Here is a 19,217-nt window from a genome sequence, read left to right on the forward strand (position 1 = left end):
TGCTGGCGGTAGAAGAAGACATGACGGTCTGAAATCAGTTTTTGTGAACACTACGAGGCACTTTTGACTTGGGCGAAGCAGCAGAGCAGTGGCAAAAAAAAAAAAAAAAAAAAAAAAAATCGATTTGATCCGACGACATGTGCATAATAGGAAAAACCTGTGGATGACGACTTGCTTAGACGCGTTCCCGAGCCTGGACGCGGCCTTTGTTTGCGCCTTTGTTTGTGCCGCCAAGAACTGTCTCCAGGTCCTACTTTTTTTTTCCCTTTTACGGCGTACGTTTTCAGAGCCGACTTTTCTCCTTTTTCGGAGAGGCAGGTCACACACAGTTCCAACATATAAGAAAAAGAATGGCTTGCATGCACAAATCTCACTCCAACACTCGACCTATTCACGCCCATCTTTCTCTTCCTAACTCGCGCTTCAGTCCATTCACTTGCAATAAGCACGGCACAGACGGCCTCAATTACTTTCCTGTCTTTCTATCAAGAACCAAGCAAGCGACACAGGCCAGCAACTGCACGACCCATATATACCAAATGTCTCCAAGTACCTTTCTTCCTCTAGGACTCGGTCTTGGCGGCCCTCTCCTCCTCAGCACCCTCACGGCCCCAGCAGAGCGTGTCAAGCTGCTTCTGCAGACCCAAGACGAAATCATTCTCAACCTGCGCGAGGAGTCCCTTGCTGCTCACCATCGCCACTATCGTCCTAACCAGAGCATGTCTCCTCGTCCTCCGCTTAAGGGCGATAGCACAAAGGGTTACGACAGCACCGCTGATAAGGATAGTCATGCCACCAGTAATCACAGCGCCGGTGGTGAAGCCGAGGATGGGGATGAGGACGAGGACGAACCCCGTTCGATCATCGTCCCATATGCACAGCTGCCGTATGTGGACACTAAGGACTGTTTCACGCGCCTTGTTGAAAAAGAAGGCCGACGGTCGCTCTGGCGAGGATACTCTCTCGAATGCGCCCGTTTCGCACTTCAGGCTGGGATCGACGCGGGTCTTCAACGGCGACAGTTTGGTGCATGGCTGGACCTCCGTCGATGGTTTGTTCTCTCGACAGAAACATTTGGTGGTACGGCTGCATGGATCCTCGGCGCATCCGTTCAAGGAACAGTAGTGAGCACAGTAGCCCTCTTAGTGGCGTATCCGTTGGCGACACTACAAACAAAGATGGCGACCGATGTAGTGAGACGGACAAGAAAAGTCAAGCAAACTGTTGCAGCAGCGGAAAGTTTGGTGCAGAGTAATGAACCTGCCATGAAGGACATGACAGAGGCACCAGCAACACATACATCCAAGGTCATGGAGCCACCATTGTCGTCATCCAGCACAGATACCGAATCCGTGGAATGGATTGAGCACATGGAGGACCAAGGTGAGGGTGGAGATTTGCAAGTTGCCACAAAAGAGGAGGCAGCAACGACGACAGTAGAGGCAACAGCGGTCACGGCGACGGCTACACTGGCTCAGGAGTATGAGTACGAGTATGTGCTCTCGTACAAGCACAATGATGTGCGTGATGCTTTACGAATAACGCTCGAGTCATCCGAAGGAGTGCTTGGTCTCTACAAGGGGTTCTCTTCCGTCATAATCAGCACTTTCGTATCGCGCGTTGGCTCTCTGGCGTTGTTCCGCATGATCTCCCCAATACTTGTTCGATTTGGAGGAGGAGGATCATCACGTATTGGAGGAGCAGGCGTAGGTGCCTTCCTTCTAATTTTTGGGGCGACATCTGCCATTAACCTGCTGGTGTATCCATTGAGCACCGTATGCCATTGCAGGATGACTGCGGCGCCTGGACGGTACTCGAGCTCCTGGGATGCGGGCAGGCAGATCGTGGAGAAACAAGGATGGAGGGCACTCTATAGAGGATATGAGGTCACCATGTTGCGCAGCGCAGCCATGGCGATCTTGTCGCGTATTTTCTGTTGAGTTACAAATGGTCAATAAATAATAGTGTTTTCGATGCAAGACGAGATCGGATGTGCTTAACAGACCCGATACAGAAACATCCAAACAAACAAGGACGATGTAGACCAGATTGATAGAATAGCCAGCATATACTACCAAGGAGCGGAGAAAATGAGAAACGAGAAGCCTTGGGCACTCTTTCTTGCATTGCGGTCCCTCCATTTTGGAGAGAATACAGGGGCCGAATCTGCCTTTGACTCAAACGACATGCTGAAACGCGTTTCTTCGCCGCCGCCCAAGCTGAGAAGCTCCCATGCTTGTCCAGCGCTGGAAACGCGGCATCCTTACTAACCGAGCCTCTGCAGATTTGCGGGACTTTTGGAGAGCCCCAGCGAACTCGTACTTCCATGTTCGTACGACGCCCGTTTGATGCTCTTACTGTTGTTGGTCTTGTCACCCTTGCTGTTGTTCGTGTTGCTGTCCTTGATGGCATCCTGTAAAGTACCTAGTGTCCCTGCGCTTCCCTATTCATCCTCTCTGCCGAATCGTCTTCTAGGGTCTCCAGTCATTTGTTCACTTGCCAATGTCGATGTTCTTTTCGATATCATTCTCGACATCCATGTCAATGCGTGCTGCCTAGCTCTATATCCAGGCATTAAGAGGGTCTAGACATTTTGACAGGTGAACTGATAAATGAATTACACCGCATGCTGATAGATTTTGCGATGTCGTATTTTGTGGACCTCTGTGCTTCATTCAGACCAGATAGGCAAACCCCTCGTTTGTTCTCTTCCTTTACCCTTCCTTACTCCCTTCCATACTCCTCGCCCACGCTATATTCCCGCGCGCTTATCTCATCTCTCGACTACTGCAGCTCACGCCATGACCACAGACACCGAATTCGAGCGACTCATCCAGGAGATGAAAATATGCACTCAGACGATCGATGAACTGCTGCTGCAGAATCGTGAAATACTTATGAGAAAAGAAAATGATTATCGACTACGACAGCGGCAACGGCAACAGCAGGAGGTAACTAACCATTCTGAAAGATTGTCCTGTGCTCATCACCGCCACCATCTAGTACACAAATTTGCATGTTTACAATCCATTTTTCCATGATCCGAACTAGCGCCACGAGCTTTCGCCTGCCGACGTCCAGGTAATAATCAGTCTGATACGATTTTGTCTTTAGGTCATCTGCGGTTAATTTACTATGGATACAATCTAGCGACAGGCGCAGCTGGACCAGTTTCATCGATATCAGCTGAAGTGGCAACGGGAACGACAAGAATGGGAGCAACAACAGCAGAAGATGCGAGAAGCACTGGAGCCAGATGTAACAAGCCAGGCTGCTACACTGTCTTAGGTTCACCATTACAGTTATCTAAATCACTAATCTACTGCCTTCAATCCATTCTCGGTATTTGCAAACTTACAGCTAAAGGTCTGGAAGGAACTGGCTGACCGCATTCGCACCATTGAAGGCGATGTTTAGGAGTGCAGGCAATACGAGATGCCTAGTATGACGTTTATTGCCTGCCATGGATACTGTCGAATACGTAAATATGTGATATGCCGTTCTAAACTTTTTTTTTTTTTTTTTTTTTGCAGCTTGCAGTTTGTAGTTTGCTCAAGTCTTCGCGAAACAAGAAAATTCAGATCTGGAGATTTGAACGCGACTAGGGCAAATGGAAGCTTGCAGAGACAGCTGATTTGCCAGTAGAAACTTGCAATATCGTCCTTAGGCGAGAAACACAGGGGCCAAAATCCTTTCCTCAACCAAGCGACGCGCTTCTTTGCTCCAATAAATGGAATAACCCCCCATACTTGCCCAACGATGGAAGCTCCGCCTCTATATCACTAGTACTCGAATGTTTTGCAGATCTACAGAGTCCTTGAAGAGCCTCAACAAACGCGTACTTCCATATTCATTCAGATGGTAGAAGAAGCAAAGACAGGCAATCCTGTTGCCTTTCTTTTATAGTAGCCATCGCTAAAAGCCAGCAGTTACTCATCAGCTCAGGTCTCTTCGCGCGGTTTAATCAACAAGGGATTCGATAATAAGCTACACCGGTTTTTTTTTTCCTTTAGAAGGCTATTCAGTTACACATTACCATCGTTATTTCGCCAAAGCAGACCAAGTGTTTTTTTTTTTTTTTTTTTTTTTTTTGCAAGAGAAGGCTTCATTGAGCTTTCGCTCCATGTCCTGATGACCTTACTCGCATTTGAGTGGCCGCTCTGACCTGACCCTGTCTAGTACGTGTCTCATCCACAATGTATCCATGCCCGTCCATGTCGTGCCTTGCTCCGCACGGCTCAGCATCGCCAACGCGTCCTAGAAAATTGCTCCGCAAGCCTTTTGAGGACCTCGATTACTCTATGCTACAGTCTATAAACAGAAAAAATCGAAGAAGAACAGGCGAGGTTTTATCAATATGCTCCAAATAAATCTTCTTCCCCTCTTCTAGTCTTGTTCTCTGCAGGGAGTGTCTAACCAATACAGGAGTGGAAGTATGTATATCCAGCAGCGGACCCCCCGTGTCCGTTCGAAGCTGCCATCATCCGGTACCGTTCTGTGTGTGATTACTAAGCGATTAAACAATCTCAATACCCTGAGGCCTGGAGTTGTGGATGGGGATTTGATGGGTAGCGAAGCACTTCTACACGAAATGTCGTATTTGGGACCATGCTGTATTTTTTTTTTTTTTTTTAGTGGCAGCTTATGATAGCCGTGAATTTGTACTTAATACTAGTAACACCAGCATCTCGAAGAGATCGCGGCATCCCCAGAGTATCGTGTTGACGTTTATCTACCAAAGGCCAGAGTATCGACACGGAGTGCCTTCTCTTTGAGCTTTTTAAGTAATGCGTTTGTATTGGCATATTCCTTGAAGTCTGTGCTGTATTCTTAAGCCTCAGCACCATTTTCCCTGCAGGATTTGTATTGAGGTATCAGTTAAGTCAGGATGAGCTGTTCAAGCGAAAGACCGCTTGCCACCGAAATTGAGCTTTCTCAGTACAGAATGACTGAGAGCTTTCGTCCAACCCTCCGGCTCTAGTTTTAGGGAACAGTGTTCGACAACCGTCTGAAGTCCTCATGTGTCTGAAATGTCCAGCGAAGACGATAGATTGTTCCTGGCTGACCGCTCGACAGCGAGAGCACGAGCTGGCGCCAGTCCTATCGCTGAATATGATTTAAACAACTGACCCATGGCGACCGCTTATTGGATACAGCTGCCGGGAGCCTTGACGCGCCCGCTTATAGCGGTCAGGCGAGGTCTCTTCAGTTGTGGCAGTTTGCGTCTTGTCGGACGGAGTCCTACAGCCTTACGGATCCACTCGTACGTTGGGCCTCCACGTACTACTAGAGTAGTCAATTTTTTGCTGTGTCGTCCAAGCAGACGCAACAACTTCTCTCGTTGACTGAGTTCGTGCAAACTGTTACCATTATTGCTGGGCTTCTGGAGGTCCAGCACTCGATCAATGTATTACATGCCACTGTCTATCAGATACCCTGGATCCAACTCCAACGGTGTGATCTGAGATTCAACCTTTCCTACAATGCTGTTAAGAAAGATAGCGGCATTGTCATCCGTATATTCCCAGATGTTGACTTTTTTGGGATAGTCTCAGTAATGGCGAATCAGCTGGAAAACGGGGTAAGCCCTATCTTCTAGTTCGCCCGTGAATATAGCGCCGGCAGATGTACTACAAGGCCGGGCCGTCAGAAAAGTCGACAACGATAGTGATGCAAATATCCCAAGGGTGGCCATCGAGTCCGGTATAGGGGGTCATAGATAATCGAGGAGTTTTAAATACGCATTCCAGTGCATATCCGTCCTTGTGGCTAGCTGTCACTGTTGCAAGGATATCAATGACTGTTACCTCTTCCGTTACCTCTAACCGTACATTCAGACGCGTAACACAGCCCAGCCGTAGCAACTTTCTGTTGTTACGTAGTAATATCCTCTCGCGTAACCGTTTTCGGGAACTGAATCACTCCCCCCTCCCTTGTAAGCTTGTAAGCCTCCTCAAGGACACCTCTCATGTCGGACATGAGGCAAATGCTCGATCTCCCACGAGGGCTTGTCCCAGCTTAAGCCTAGCGCCAGGCAGAAGTAGAAGATAGCCCAGCTTAGAACAATAAGTACTCGAGCTAAGAGTTCAAGCAAAGTAATATTCAACTGCGTTTGATAAACCCTGTTTAAATGCCTTTACTGCACCCTGCACCTGAACCAATCACACGCAAACCGCCATAACACTTCTGAGCGGTTTCGCGAAAAACGGATTCTGCTGCAAATATATAAGGCAGCGTACATAGACAAAAGTGTAAGACTGGAATTGCCAGCTCTCTCGCACTGACCCCTCAACTTTGAGCGCATTTTATTTAGTTCCTTTGAGAGTGCCAGATTTTTGATTGCTTGAGAAGACTCATCGACCTTTTGCTCTGGCCCATAATTGCTGAGGCATGCGGACATCAAGGATTGGTATTCAATAGATAATGATGCTTTATTCTAGTCGGCGTAGTGCGTAGAATGGGAATATGGAGAGGAGGACAATATGACAAGTGAAGAGGCGCATATAATACTATAACGAAAATGAACAAGAGCATCTTAACCAAATAGGGCACGCAAGATGAGGTAGATACTTGATCCAGCAAAGCGTACCGCACTGAGCGCCGCGACACTCCAGAAAATCATCGAAAGGTATGGGTTGAACATCTCGTCCTTGCTTGCGGGTGCATTCGGTGCCGCGGCATCATCCCTGTTGAACGCGACACTACTCGTCATCGCAATAATCAGCGCCGCATTCGAGAACATCCACGTCAAAACCAGACGCGTCCTGAACATCTTGTAGTAATCCTCCTGCTTTGTCTTCTTATCTCGCTTCTCCTTCACATGCTCTGGTCGGACCGAGAGTTCTTGCATATTGAGCTGGTAAATAGCATCGATATCCTCACGGTTGGTCGGCTTTTCCAGCTTGATGACCTCCTGACCGTCCTTGGTGACCTTAGTCGTTCCTCCAAGTTCGGGTGCCTTGTTGTCACCCTTGGTTCCCCACGAGACGTCATGTGTGTTACAGAAGGCGTACACCATCAGAATGTTGACATAGGCAGGGAGCAGGAAAAGGTAAGGGATGAAGGACGTGAACATATGCCATGGCTCGAAGTGCATCAGCGAAGAGATGATGTACAGTCCATAGGTCGAGATCAACGAGATGACCGTGTCCCGGAAGGGCCCTTGGACCTTGAGCAATTCCAGCATGTGGTGATAGTCTCCCCAATTGGCCACAGTCACAGCATATACTGTTGCCGCCGCAAGATAGAGCATGACGCCCATGATGACAGCGAACAGCAGTATGGCGAGGATGTAGATAAATCGCGATCCTTGAGGTCGGTTACCGAGAGAACAGATAAAGACGGTGATGATGGCAGCGAGATAAACCTGACGCAAGACGCCGAACGTAACTTTACCCCATTCACCAAAGGGCGTGAACTGGTCGTTGGAATTGTTTGCAGCAGCGACTGTCAAGAAGTAAAAGGTGAGGTAGAAATTGGCGAGCGAGAACCAATTGAAGATGAGATTGATGGCGTTGTATAAGAACTCGAACATCAGAAAGATCTTGCGGAAGAAGCCTTGGCCGGAGGTGAGGACACGGGTGAAGTGGGCGAGCGAGTAAAAAGCCGCGAAGAAGGAGCCGTTGAGCCAGCGACGACGCTGAGAGATGAACTCGCCAATGTTGTCCGGCACATCCGTCTCGGCCTTGGCAGACTTGACATACTTGAGCAGCCATGCCTCGTTCTTCTTTGCGACCAGTTCAAAGCATAGAATACGGTCCTCGGCCAGATACATATTAGACTCGAAGATGCCTGCTTCTCCAGATGTGTGCATGGTCTCTCCCTTGAAGTAGGACGACAATGGACCGACACCAGGCGAGGAGTCCTTGAGAGCCTTGTAGCGGTATGCAGAGAATGCTCCGGGCAGGACAGAAATATATCCAAAGACAGACTCTAGAGGCTTATCGAGAATGTTGGACATCTTGTACTCAAAGTTCTGCGAAGCGACCAATGGGTTGAGGAGATTGCTGCAGTTTGGTCCCAGATCAGCGCAAATCTCTCCACAAGCGCCGCCGATGGAAGAGTCACGGTCAAAGGCTTTCCAGAGATGGTAAATACTCGTTCCCGAGGGCTTTGTTCCGACATCGAGAAGAATGCAGACGTTGGGATTCAGTTGAGGGGCGAATGCATTGAAGAACCAGCGATGGGAGTTCAGTTTCTTCTTGTTCTGCTCCTTCAAACAGAACAAGATCTGGACGGGCACGATACCGCGGTCTGCACTCCGGACCTTGAGGTCAGAGTCGACCATGACCTGAGTGGTGTACTCGTAGATGTGGGCGGTGACGGGCTTGCCTGCGACGGTGTCCTTGGCGATGCCCTCCTGGTAGGCACCCATGGCTGACAAGACCTTAAGAACACGAGGGTGACATTTTTTCCGACCATCGGCCACAACACAGACGACGACCTTCTTCCAACCATCCTTGCCCCAGGTCTTAGACTTGGCGCGGGTGCAAAGATGAGAGATGTTTTTCATGACTGAGCCCATTGTCTTGATAAAGAGCTCGTCGTCCTCGTTGTACATGGTCATGACGATGAACAGCTCTGTTTGGCGACGGTAAATCGTTGGTCGGAGAGTGTAACGCTCCTTGAAGAAGTCATTGGGGTCGCATGTGGCGGCGGTGTAGCGCATGTATTCGAATTCACGTTCGCCCTTGAAGTGTGCGTTTTGGAGCAGCTGTCGGGGGACAGGGCAGTCCATGACAAGGTTGCCATCCGTCAGAGGAACGTGACAAACCGACTAAACATTAAGGGATAGACAGAGCACGGCGATAAGTAAGGTGGTTAGACATTGCTGGCTTAACGGACTCTGTTACCGAGAACAGATGCACAACATGTCGGCGCGTTGAGAGCAAGTCCATTATAAGGAGCTACTGCAGTTTTAATAGACAAAAATAACATATTCTTTACTGCTCTCAAATAAACTAAAACTTACCCTGCGATTCATCGTCGCCGCTCTATCGAGCTTGGATGCAGAGCGTGGAAGAGGCCCTGGTCCATTAGGGTATCCGCTGGGTGGAAGATGGCCACCAGCACGACCTTGGTTGTTCATAAGTCCTGCACCGTCGCTGTCGTCGATATCGTAGCCATGATGAGGAACACCGTGGTTATATCCTCCGGGACCTCCAGGGCCACTGTAGCCAATGGGCTGTGGTGGGAGGTAGCCCGGGGTCATGTTCGGCGAGGGTGGGGAGCGCATCGAATTATTGGTATGGGCACGCTGGGGAGGGCCTGCATAGTAAGGCTGTTGGTGTGGTGAGGAGCCTGCCTGGGGCGGGTATTGGTTATTGTTGTATCGGGACATGACCGTTTATGTGTTGCGATGGTTGGACCTATGAAGAATGCGAGTTGGCGATTTAGAAGGGGCAAAAGGCGAGCGCGACGGACAAGGTCGCACCTTGGAAGTGGAACCTAGTCGCCAGAAAGCGTTCGTTTACCTTGGTTCAAGTACTGTAAAAAAAAAAAAAAAAAAAAAGGGCGATTTTTTTTCGGGCGTAGAGCGAAGGGGAGGGGATGCCTCAGTGACGGAGACAGCAGGGAAGGGGGAATAGAGCGGCGAGGATGGGAGGGAGGAGGAGGAAGGGGTAACAGGCAGCGATGGATGAGAGAGAAGGAGGAGGGGGAGATGAAGAGGATGAAGAGGAATGAGGGCGAGGGAGGGCGAAGGAGAAAAGAAAGGAGAGAGGGGAAAAGGCAGGAGTGGGGGCCATTGATTGCTTAGGCCATTGGCGTGAGTTTGGCACGGTTGTCCCAGGTACCCAGGTAATGAATGGTGCCAAATGAAATTGGACTCGGATGGTCGTCCATATCATTCTCGGTAAACGCCAATATATTTTTAGTTCGTAGCCCAATAAATAAATTGTCCTCGAACAAAACAAATACCAACAATATGCCATGCAGCCAGCCCATGCTGATTTATCGCATCAGCACATAGTCTACATTTAATTTCTCTCTGACCAATCATATCCCAGGGACCTATTCCTTGTTCAATGCCTAGTCTAGGTGTGCGTCTCAGATGTGTCTGTAGTCCACGGCCGCAGGGAGCCCAAGTCGTGTTTTCCGGCTCCCGCTTGGTGCAATGACGACTGACCAAGTGGTTTCCCCACGCCAGACGTCAGCACCGGAAAGTGTGCAAAGTTTATTATGCGGCGTCCCCCTGGCAACTGACAAGACATGCTCATTTTACTTTTGTGAGTGACTGCACATGAGCAGCAGAGTCACGCAAAAAAGGCAACCAACAACAAAGGCTGCTCCTCCCTTCCATCACTCACCTCCTTCAAGCCCGACGGACTGATCACATTTACACACACACACATCATGGCCCTCCTCACACGGTCACTCGCCCCTCTCTCAAGGACAACCCAGCCCGGTCTGTCATGCGTTCTCCGCTACAAGTCCTCATCCACCACTGCGTCTTCATCAGAATCAACCCAGTCCCGATTCCCCGAACTTTTTGATCAGACCGTCGTCCTCTCCAACGGCGCAACCTTTACCCTCCGCACCCCCTCTCCGCGCTCTCAGATCCGTCTCACTCGCGACACCCGCAACCATCCTCTTTGGAACCCCGAGATGCACGGCAAGTCCTCTGGCGACGACTCTGGCCAGCTATCGAGATTCGCCAAGAAGTTCGGAGACCTCGATGGCTTCGGCGACGATCTGGACTTTGCAGACGGTGGCGATATCGATCGCAAGAATCTGACAGCCAAGCAGGTCGCCCAGGCAGCGCCGCCTTCGGGTGGCAAGGGCAAGAAGAAGAAATAGACGACATGTGCAGGCAACTATGAATAAATCTGGATCGACCTTGGATCATATTCAGTACATTATCTCAGTATCAGGCCAGGAAACCGAAATAAAGACCTATGGCTACCAGCATCTTTCATCCATTTCCGCGCACTCGTCTTCGCGCTTCTCGCTGGACCTTCATGCCACCACCACCGCCACTATCGTCAAAGTATGTCAGCCAAGGCAACAGGGACGCAACTTGAAATAATACCGCGCAATTGTTCAGTTATCGACTCGGACATTCCAATGGTCCAGTATTCTATTCTCGCGTTCATCCGATATCTCCAGTGGACGTAGCAGAATAGCCGTCCATCAAGCAGTGCGACACTTATGGTCACGTCTTTGTGTTGCCATCAATGATGCTTCTACGTGCCGTTGCTTGGCCATCGATGGCTCGGCGTCTGGCACCAGTACTAGTCTTACAGGAAGGACGAACGATGGGTATCTGGCGCCTTGTGCAACAGGCATAAACAGGACACAAGGCTGCATCTACAAAAGACAACGAAAGGGACACACTATTATCGACTTAATGCTGCATTGGCAGGGGCATGGACTGGCAAGATCAGGATCGAACAGGCACCTGCGCCCATCACGAGAATTACCTTTCTTTCATTTTCCATGGACCACAAGCGGACGAAAGGGCTCATTCATAAAGAACGCATCAAATGAGCACCACAAATGTGGCTTTGTCCATTCGTTGTCTATCCGCTGCTTTTTCGTATGACAGAAGCAACGCCGGACGCCAGCATGTTCAGTCGCACAATCCCATCTCTTTATTAAGAAAGGCGCAAAGAGGCGCATGGAGAACAATCACACTTTAAAATATCCTGTGCAAACGGGATGAATGACTAGATCAGAAGGGAGTTGCCCATATGAAACCCACGGCGAACTCTAATCTCTGGCATATCTATTCACGGCGCATAAGAATCAGGTTGTCAGCACGCAATCGCAGCCGATGACAAACACACCCTGATAATGCGACAATCAATCATTGGTGTACCTCTTGGTCCAGTCTCTTGCCACACGGTCGTGCTCTTGTCGATCGTTCAAGAACTGACTGGCAATGCTTTCGACCAACGGATCATCTAGAAATATAAACATTGTTATAATGGAGAGTTGTAGCAGAACTTCAGTCAGAAAATATTCTGTACGCCCACAGTACGGTCCAATTGATCGCCAATCAGCTATCCATTATTAGCAGTCAAGAGTTCTTACGAGGGTTGGCGTCCGCTAAGAGCGAGGTGATTGAAAGCAGGACCTTCGAGATGGTCAAGGCAGGCGACCAGTTGTCTTTCAAGGTGTCCAGGCAAATATGACCCTGGTTGTTGATGTTGCAGTGATAGATACGGGTGCGGAATGTAACCTATGATGCGCGATGGATGTCCAGAGGAGAAGTCTGTGTCAATGGCAATGGCAATATGTGTCGGGCAGAAAGGGGAAAACAAAGAAAGCAGGTGTGATAACGAAAATGAAAGGACTCCATAAGAATGATCAGTCGTTCTCACCTTTGGAGGCTGGAAAGGATAGTCCTGAGGAAATTGTATGTCGAGAAAGAAGACACCATTAGCATATGGCGAATCGCTCGGTCCTGTAATCGTTGCCGTCCAGCTGTACAGGTTGTCGCTCTTAGGTGCCGCACTATCATGAACCGAAAAGGAAGCTAAATAGCTGAGAATAAAGAGCCGACTGACTGTTTCCTCGCACTTTCAGGGAAAAGACAAACACGCCCGTGTACCTGCAGCCGGCTGGTGGGTCCAGGTTGATCTCCATCATTTCCTTCTGAATACTATCCAGTCGAAGTAAACAGCAAGGAGTAAGAGCAAAGAGGGGAGTTTAATATGCCTGTCAAATAGCCAATGCCCATTATCTGGTTCTCCATGCCGCGTTTTCAACCCATGGTATTTTTTCCAGTCGTGCCCAGGTTGGATTCTCCAGCTTTGAGACCAACTCTCACTCAATTCACCTAATAGAATCCACTTGAATAAGTAGAATACATAAAAATAAAACTAAAAGCCCATCTAAATAATCAGGCCCAAAGCCGTGAGTAGTGATATTTGATGCAACGACGCCCGCCAGCATTCCGAGATATGTAGCCAATAGCCTAGACAGTGCATTTGCCGTGAGTGATACCCATACCGTTTGGAGGATGTGGAGGCGTCGCTGACAGGCTTTCTCTTGACCTTCGCGTTGGCGGCGCGCACAGCTGCGGACAGGGCACTCATGTTGTAAAGCGGTAGGAGATAAGTGTGGCAAATGGAGGAAGAGAAGGAAGGGAGAAGGAGACAGAAATTAGGGACACGCAGGCGAAGGGGATGTGTGAGTAGACGACTGACTAGTGGTGGTGCGAATAATGGGGAGAGAGGGGGTGATGGGAGGAGTGCGAGGAAGTGGAGACTGAAAGAAAAAACATAAACACGGTGGTCCCGTGACATGCGGACCAGAGGCGCTCTGCTCCGTCAAAGGGCGCACCGAGGCCCAGACTGGAGAAAGAGGAAGGGAATGAGCTGATGTACCTGTTCAACTGCAAACGAGGACCGAGACAAGGACCTTGGGTCCTCAATCGAGTCATTGTACTCGTCATCATCCTTGGTCACTTTCGCCATCTTAAAGGAGATGGAGCTTTTTAGACTGCTGCCAAAGGCCATGGCGTTTACTATACCCTTCTTGGTTCTGCCTCAGCCATTGTGCACGTTTGAAGCGACCTTTGCACATTCAAATCCATCCGACAATCAGTAAGACATGCAAAGAGTATATGCATATGAATTGGGCTTAAAGGCTTTAATAGTAATGGTACATTGGTTCGGGGGAAAACAAGTGGTAAGGCAAGCCATTGAAAGCGACTTTTTTTCCTTGATTTTCTCCTCGAGAGGGAATAGTGCTATGGGTTAGTGCTGACTTGAAAACACGGCCGACAGGGACGTCTCCTTCATGGACTAGAGAAATTGGGGGAAGGGATGAGGCGTTTACTTGGCAGCGTTCTTGGGGTTCTCGGCCGAGTCCTTCCAGCGGGAGGCAACCTCCTTGAAGGCCTCCTTGTGGTTGAGACCTGGCTTCTCGGCCTTGACCTTGGCGAGCTCGGTCTTCATGAACTTGTTGTAGGGAGACAGCTTCTTGGCTCCGCCGGTGGACTTCTTGGTGGACTTTTCCTTGGCCATGGTTGTTGGTATGTATCCGAGTGTGCTTTTTTGGTTGTAGGTTGGATGGAGACGGGTTTCAACAGCGGTCCGGTTTGGCTGGTGAGGGGGTGATGAGTTGAGATGAAGGAAGAGAAGAAAGAGAAAAGAGATGAAAGGGGGAGGGGAAAAGATTCGAAAGGATGGAGATGCAATGACTTTTATATGTCACTCCACCAAACAATAAACAAATAGCAACGCGGTTGGTTGAAGCACACTTCGTCGCGTCTGTCTCTCTCTCTCTCTTTTTTTTTTTTTTTTTTTTTTAAACGCGAAAGTTTTTTTTTTAAAACTGAAAAAACAAAAAAAAACGAAAAAAGAAAAAAACACGCGTCCAGAAGCGAGAAAAAGCGCGTCGACTGAGCCCTCTCTGTCTTTCTTTCGCTCTCCCCCTTTTGGTGTCATCTTCGCACACGTACGTGCACATCCTGCCAGCACAAGGCATGTACGTGGGCTGTTTCCCTGTGGGAAAATTTGGAGAGCAGCCAGAACATGATGCCCTTGTTGCTTGCATTCTCACGCCGGCAAGGGGACGTTTCGCCTAAACACCCAGAGATCAGTAACAAAAACCTCATCGCTGATCTGCAATATCCACATCGCCGCTAATTTCACATTCCTCATCCCGGAAACATACATTTCCCTAAGCAATCCATCTCTGCCACGTTTTTCTTGCTCAACGGACCCGATTACCATAGGCCAACTCCAACAGTGTTTTTCCTAGTCTCCTAGTCCATTTTTGGAATATTCATTCCTATGTCATCAATTGGAGTTGTCGTCAGGAACTGACTTTTCTGCCACCAAATCCCTCCCTTTGCCTTGTTTTTCTTACCCAGCGCCCCTGATTACCTTAGACCAACCTCAGCTGTTCTCTTCGTAGCCTACTTTTTAAAATCGCCAGTCCCAGGTCATCAGCTGGAATCGCTGTAGTAGACTAGTGTGTGGAGTAAACCCGCTGAAGGTATCTTTTAAAGGAACTGATTATATGCCGAGCTGGTTACGAAGAAAGATAGGCTGTTAATCAGATTTGTTATCTCCTTTGGAGCTAGAGCTCGAGAACAAAAGGGAAAGTGCACTGAGAAAGAAGATCGGCAGGAGGGGGTCCAGCTTTCAAGGCTGTCCGATTTTGATCCGATCAAACTAGCAAAAATCCTCTCAGTGTCAGTCAGTTCTTGAGGGTTCTCTACTGAAGAGATGCCGAGGAAACGCGCAAGGAGAAATATCATATCCTCGATAAAGCCCTACGACCCGATCACAGATTCAGAGCGGGACGCGTAGGATATAATGGAAAGACAACAGCGAGAGGTGCAAGAGAGAGAGCGGCGGTTAAAGAATTCGCTGGGCCTGCTGAAAGAAGCGCAATGCCAGTTGCAGGAGTCAAACATCAAATACGAAGAGTTCAAGAGCAAATTCGGGGCACTCACCAAGTCTATCATTCGTATCGGAAAACATAAGCGGCAGCGAGGCAAGAAGCTCTCAATGGACGAACGGCGCGTCGTCAGACATTGTCGCGAGGTCTGCGCATTGGAGAAGCTGAGTGGGATAAACGCTGCAACAACACCACCCATACATCGACGAGCAGTCATTTGAGGTGTCTTGGAGGGCAGAGGATTTGAAGATCTTCGAGACCGATACACTTGTATGAGTATTATGTGTACGTTTGCTCTCCATATGAACTTGACAGGCAGACTGGTGGTGATCATGCGCCTGCATAAGAAACCTGTGGCCTCATGGCTCTCGGATTACGTTGTGCCAGGACGTGAAACGATCCGCAAGATGATGATGTTTGCTATGAAACTCCAGTACAGGAAGGCCGATAACACGCGAAAGTGCGTGGAGGCTCCCCAAGGTAACACGGTAAGCGCGGCAACAAGGGCAGGAGGTGGATCATTTTGCACATTGATAGCAAGGAATGATGGACTAGAGGCCCCTGGATCAAGCAAGCCAGTGGTAGCTCGACAGATTAGCAATATAGCATAAACGCAAGAATATCTAGTAAACAGGCCCATATTCTCCCCGCCCTGTACGTCTCCCTTGTTCGGCGATTACTCCCGCTGCTCATATGCTCCTTTCCACGTCGTTTTCCGCTATCAACCCTCCTACTTTCACTAGCCCACAGCAGGCTAGCTGGCGTTTCGAAACGACGAGCAGTAGATGCGTTTGGTAAGAGAGCTGCCAACCAAAGACAAGGATAGGCTGGAACACCGACCCACGACAACGTTCAGCGATCACAAGATACCATCAGGCAACGAGGATACCAGACCAACCCTGAACGACTCGGGAAGCTGTGAGGATGGCTCAACCTGCAAGGAACAGCAATAGGAGCCTCAAGGAGCGATACAATCAACAACCGCGCACAAAACGAGCATGGTCAAAGTTAGCGGCAGCGGAGCGATGATACGTACAAGACCATGCCCTCAAGGACGCAATTGGTAATTTGACACGCATTTTTAAGAGTGTACGTTTTTTGTGCTACGCAGACACTTATTAGCAAGTATCAAGTATAGATGGCTGATGCGATAGGTGCAGCTGGCGCCACAACCCCAGAATGGCTACCGGAGGTTCGACTAATGCTATTGATCAGGAACGTAGGTACAGCAGTAGGAAGCAGGGTAAGGGGCCATATCGCAGATACTGCGCTGTGGCCATAACGGACGAGTATCGGTCTTCGAAAACCTGTGTTTTGATATCAGCAGGTTCAACTCGCTCGGTCTCGCCGCCTGGTTAAGGGTAAGGTCAAGATCGCCCCCGTTACTGGTGCCGTAGAATGCATGAACCCGGTTCGCCCGTCCTTCCGCGCTGGGTACACTATGAATGTGAGGACCCTCCCCCTCCCCCCCCCCTATGCTGCGTCAACGATTTCAATCGCTGGGGCGTCGTGCCATCGCCACGTCAACAACAACTACCAATAACACCAGCGTGCTGTCACTGGGCCTTAGTCAAGCTCTCACCATTGAGGTGAATGCAATGGGAGCCCCTTGCAGAAGGACGAGGGAAAATAAGTAAATCTTGTTTTTATGAATATGAAAAGACGGAGTGCATGGTGCCTCAAAAAATACAATTTACTCGTACGTGCGCGTGTACGTTGACTACTAGCGACGTTTGTTATACTTTCCGCAATAAACGGGGCTGCCTGTTGATGTATACTTGTAGTTCGGGTCAAAGACTAGGCCCTCAGGTAAGACCACCTGGCGGTAGTGGTTGCTACATTGGTAGCCAACACGGTGTGGAATATGGCTTGAGAAGAGACCCCACTTGTCGCCGCACCCGTGCTCTCTGGCAACTTTGAGGAACAGTTCCGACTCCTCCTGTGTCCAGTCCCCCATCCATTGTTCCTATCATCCCATAATTCGCAAGATATTAGCGCGCCTGCAGTCATCTTTGAGGCCATCATTTTATTTTAAGAAAAAAATATGTATGCCGCTGCTTACCTGTCCAGGTTCGTTATGCCGATAAAAAAATGCATTTGGATTTTTCTTGAAAGAGGCTTTGGATACCATCTTGGCATCATGTTTCGGCTTCTTGAACTTTGACCTGAAGGCACTCGATTGTTCAGTTTGTCCAAGAGGATCCCCAAACGAAAACGAACCTCCTCCGTTGGCCTCCCAGGCCTCTTCAGACGTTTTCTCGAACCCATATTTTTCTATGAGATCAGGGTGGAGCCAGCCTTTGTAGTGGCCATCGACACGAATAGCTTTTTCTCGCGTCTCCTTGTCAAAGTAGAGGTCGCCTGACATAAGATTTATCCTGTCTATCTCGCTGTCGCTGTCGCCGTCGGCATTTCCATCGGCCTCACTTCCTCGCGATCTACTGCGATCATTTCGGGCCGCTCGCTCTTCTCCTTGAAGCATATTGTCATTCTCCCCAATTTCCAAAGATGGTGCGGCTAAACCGCGTAGTCGCTTCGACAATCTAACGGGCTGTGCTATCCTTGGCGCTAAAAGTCGTCATAATGGTCGATAGCCAACAGCAAAGGTCAGATCTCGCACAGTTCATCAAATCCAACGGAATTGAGTGTATAGGTGCAAAGCTATATGCTCTGTCGTCAGTTGCCTTACCGAGGACGGGATTCTGCTTTCGTTTCCTATTAGGCGTTATCGAATAATAATAATAACAATAATAATAATAATAATAATAATAATAATAATAATAATAATAATAATAATAATAATAATAATAATAATAAAAAGGGTAGCGAGCGTCAACAGCTGTCGTGGTTGATGCAAGAAGTAATTGCTCAAAGAAGGAACTGCATCAACGGCTTTCAATCTGTCATACATAACAGAAGCAGGGATAGCTCGCGATGTGGCTCCAACCTTCGACTTTTTTCCCTTTTCAAAGCTATCTTCCAGCGATGCCAGTTGCATCTCTGTCGCAACGGTGGACAGTCTCAAGGACTGGAGCATCTCCTGATTTCGCTTGATATTCTCCAGTCGCAGTCGTTCTAGAGTGTTGTTGTTGGTTAGAAGTTCAATTGCCAAACCACAATTGGTACCGTGACCGGATGGGCAGGATTGAACGCACCATATTCACTCATATCCAGTTCCTGATCATCGGACTCTAGTCTGCCTTGCGCTGTCTCGATCTTTATATCCGCCTCGAAAAGGAAACCATCCCTTGCTTGGCGTGATATGCCATTTTGTACGTCTCCATTATTGTTGGTGTCAACAAGGCTGTCCTTGTGATTCCGAGATGAAGTCTTAAGTGATGTGGATTCGTCCAGGGTCGATGAAAGGACGATTGTCGGGGCACTGGTCCTTGCTTCCCTCCGAGTTGAAGACCGCCTAGAGTTGCTGAGCACGCTAGCCATGGAAGCAGCTGCTGTGTGTTGTGTGAGAGATGGACACGGACAATCCAATGGCCAGCCAACCTCCCCTGAATGCGGTTTGTACATCCATGTTCTTCACCCTTAATATGCGATGTTTGCGCCTGGGAATAGAGTGCTGAGCAGATATCACGCACGATTGGATCGCAACACGAACCTGTCTCGACCTCCAAGGGAAGTAGTATTCCTCTCTTTCCTTGGAAACCTACCCTTTACTGCTGAAACCCCCCCCCCATCGCGCCTCAGAGCCATCTTCCGTAATTCCCATTAATTCTTATCCAGAAGATTGGTTGCGCATCTGGGAATGTTTGAATAAGCGAAGCATGCTCAGTAATCCACTTCGACTCGAAGGTATTTTCGATTGTGCTTTTTTTTTTATCACCAAAATCGACCGCGCCTGCATT

The 19,217-nt window shown here is 49.0% G+C and overlaps 9 protein-coding genes across 9 annotated transcripts; 4 read left to right on the plus strand and 5 right to left on the minus strand.

The window, feature by feature from the left end:
• The first annotated feature begins 93 nt into the window (after positions 1–93).
• Positions 94–1,976, plus strand: BC939DRAFT_459511 (mitochondrial carrier domain-containing protein). The gene has a single exon (XM_051556744.1). The coding sequence runs from the start codon at positions 351–353 to the stop codon at positions 1,938–1,940; it is 1,590 nt and encodes a 529-aa protein (XP_051409555.1). The 5' UTR covers positions 94–350; the 3' UTR covers positions 1,941–1,976.
• Positions 1,977–2,801: 825 nt separating this feature from the next.
• Positions 2,802–3,417, plus strand: BC939DRAFT_505534 (uncharacterized protein; the record flags this gene model as incomplete). The annotated part of the gene is made up of 4 exons (XM_051560670.1): positions 2,802–2,951; positions 3,052–3,081; positions 3,151–3,258; positions 3,361–3,417. 4 exons carry the CDS (start codon positions 2,802–2,804, stop codon positions 3,415–3,417), a joined length of 345 nt encoding a protein of 114 aa, XP_051409556.1.
• Positions 3,418–6,257: 2,840 nt separating this feature from the next.
• BC939DRAFT_487593 (glycosyltransferase family 2 protein) lies at positions 6,258–9,490 on the minus strand. Its single transcript, XM_051559359.1, has 3 exons — positions 9,474–9,490; positions 8,972–9,368; positions 6,258–8,776 (listed from the first exon to the last, which is right to left on the minus strand). The coding sequence occupies exons 2-3, from the start codon at positions 9,338–9,340 to the stop codon at positions 6,536–6,538; spliced, it is 2,610 nt and encodes an 869-aa protein (XP_051409557.1). The 5' UTR covers positions 9,341–9,368; positions 9,474–9,490; the 3' UTR covers positions 6,258–6,535.
• Positions 9,491–9,960: 470 nt separating this feature from the next.
• Positions 9,961–11,072, plus strand: BC939DRAFT_250690 (uncharacterized protein). Its single transcript, XM_051550996.1, has one exon. It carries the CDS (start codon positions 10,354–10,356, stop codon positions 10,795–10,797), a length of 444 nt encoding a protein of 147 aa, XP_051409558.1. The 5' UTR covers positions 9,961–10,353; the 3' UTR covers positions 10,798–11,072.
• A 553-nt stretch (positions 11,073–11,625) lies between these two features.
• Positions 11,626–12,713, minus strand: BC939DRAFT_250714 (ubiquitin-conjugating enzyme/RWD-like protein). Its single transcript, XM_051550998.1, has 5 exons — positions 12,554–12,713; positions 12,324–12,456; positions 12,034–12,181; positions 11,819–11,903; positions 11,626–11,725 (listed from the first exon to the last, which is right to left on the minus strand). The coding sequence occupies exons 1-5, from the start codon at positions 12,589–12,591 to the stop codon at positions 11,710–11,712; spliced, it is 420 nt and encodes a 139-aa protein (XP_051409559.1). The 5' UTR covers positions 12,592–12,713; the 3' UTR covers positions 11,626–11,709.
• Positions 12,714–13,311, minus strand: BC939DRAFT_250713 (uncharacterized protein). Its single transcript, XM_051550997.1, has one exon. It carries the CDS (start codon positions 13,248–13,250, stop codon positions 12,837–12,839), a length of 414 nt encoding a protein of 137 aa, XP_051409560.1. The 5' UTR covers positions 13,251–13,311; the 3' UTR covers positions 12,714–12,836.
• Positions 13,312–13,569: 258 nt separating this feature from the next.
• BC939DRAFT_459520 (uncharacterized protein) lies at positions 13,570–14,232 on the minus strand. The gene has a single exon (XM_051556745.1). It carries the CDS (start codon positions 13,971–13,973, stop codon positions 13,782–13,784), a length of 192 nt encoding a protein of 63 aa, XP_051409561.1. The 5' UTR covers positions 13,974–14,232; the 3' UTR covers positions 13,570–13,781.
• A 1,168-nt stretch (positions 14,233–15,400) lies between these two features.
• On the plus strand, positions 15,401–16,994 carry BC939DRAFT_495070 (uncharacterized protein; the record flags this gene model as incomplete). Its single annotated transcript, XM_051559627.1, has 4 exons — positions 15,401–15,837; positions 15,992–16,151; positions 16,512–16,580; positions 16,907–16,994. Exons 1-4 carry the CDS (start codon positions 15,630–15,632, stop codon positions 16,992–16,994), a joined length of 525 nt encoding a protein of 174 aa, XP_051409562.1. The 5' UTR covers positions 15,401–15,629.
• A 2-nt stretch (positions 16,995–16,996) lies between these two features.
• Positions 16,997–18,874, minus strand: BC939DRAFT_251022 (uncharacterized protein). Its single transcript, XM_051550999.1, has 4 exons — positions 18,267–18,874; positions 18,047–18,072; positions 17,420–17,925; positions 16,997–17,323 (listed from the first exon to the last, which is right to left on the minus strand). Exons 1-4 carry the CDS (start codon positions 18,392–18,394, stop codon positions 17,081–17,083), a joined length of 903 nt encoding a protein of 300 aa, XP_051409563.1. The 5' UTR covers positions 18,395–18,874; the 3' UTR covers positions 16,997–17,080.
• Positions 18,875–19,217: the final 343 nt, after the last annotated feature.

This window comes from Gamsiella multidivaricata, assembly GCF_025024155.1.
Source record: "Gamsiella multidivaricata strain RSA 2152 chromosome Unknown BC939scaffold_58, whole genome shotgun sequence".
NCBI classification, from domain to species: Eukaryota; Fungi; Mortierellomycota; class Mortierellomycetes; order Mortierellales; family Mortierellaceae; genus Gamsiella; species Gamsiella multidivaricata.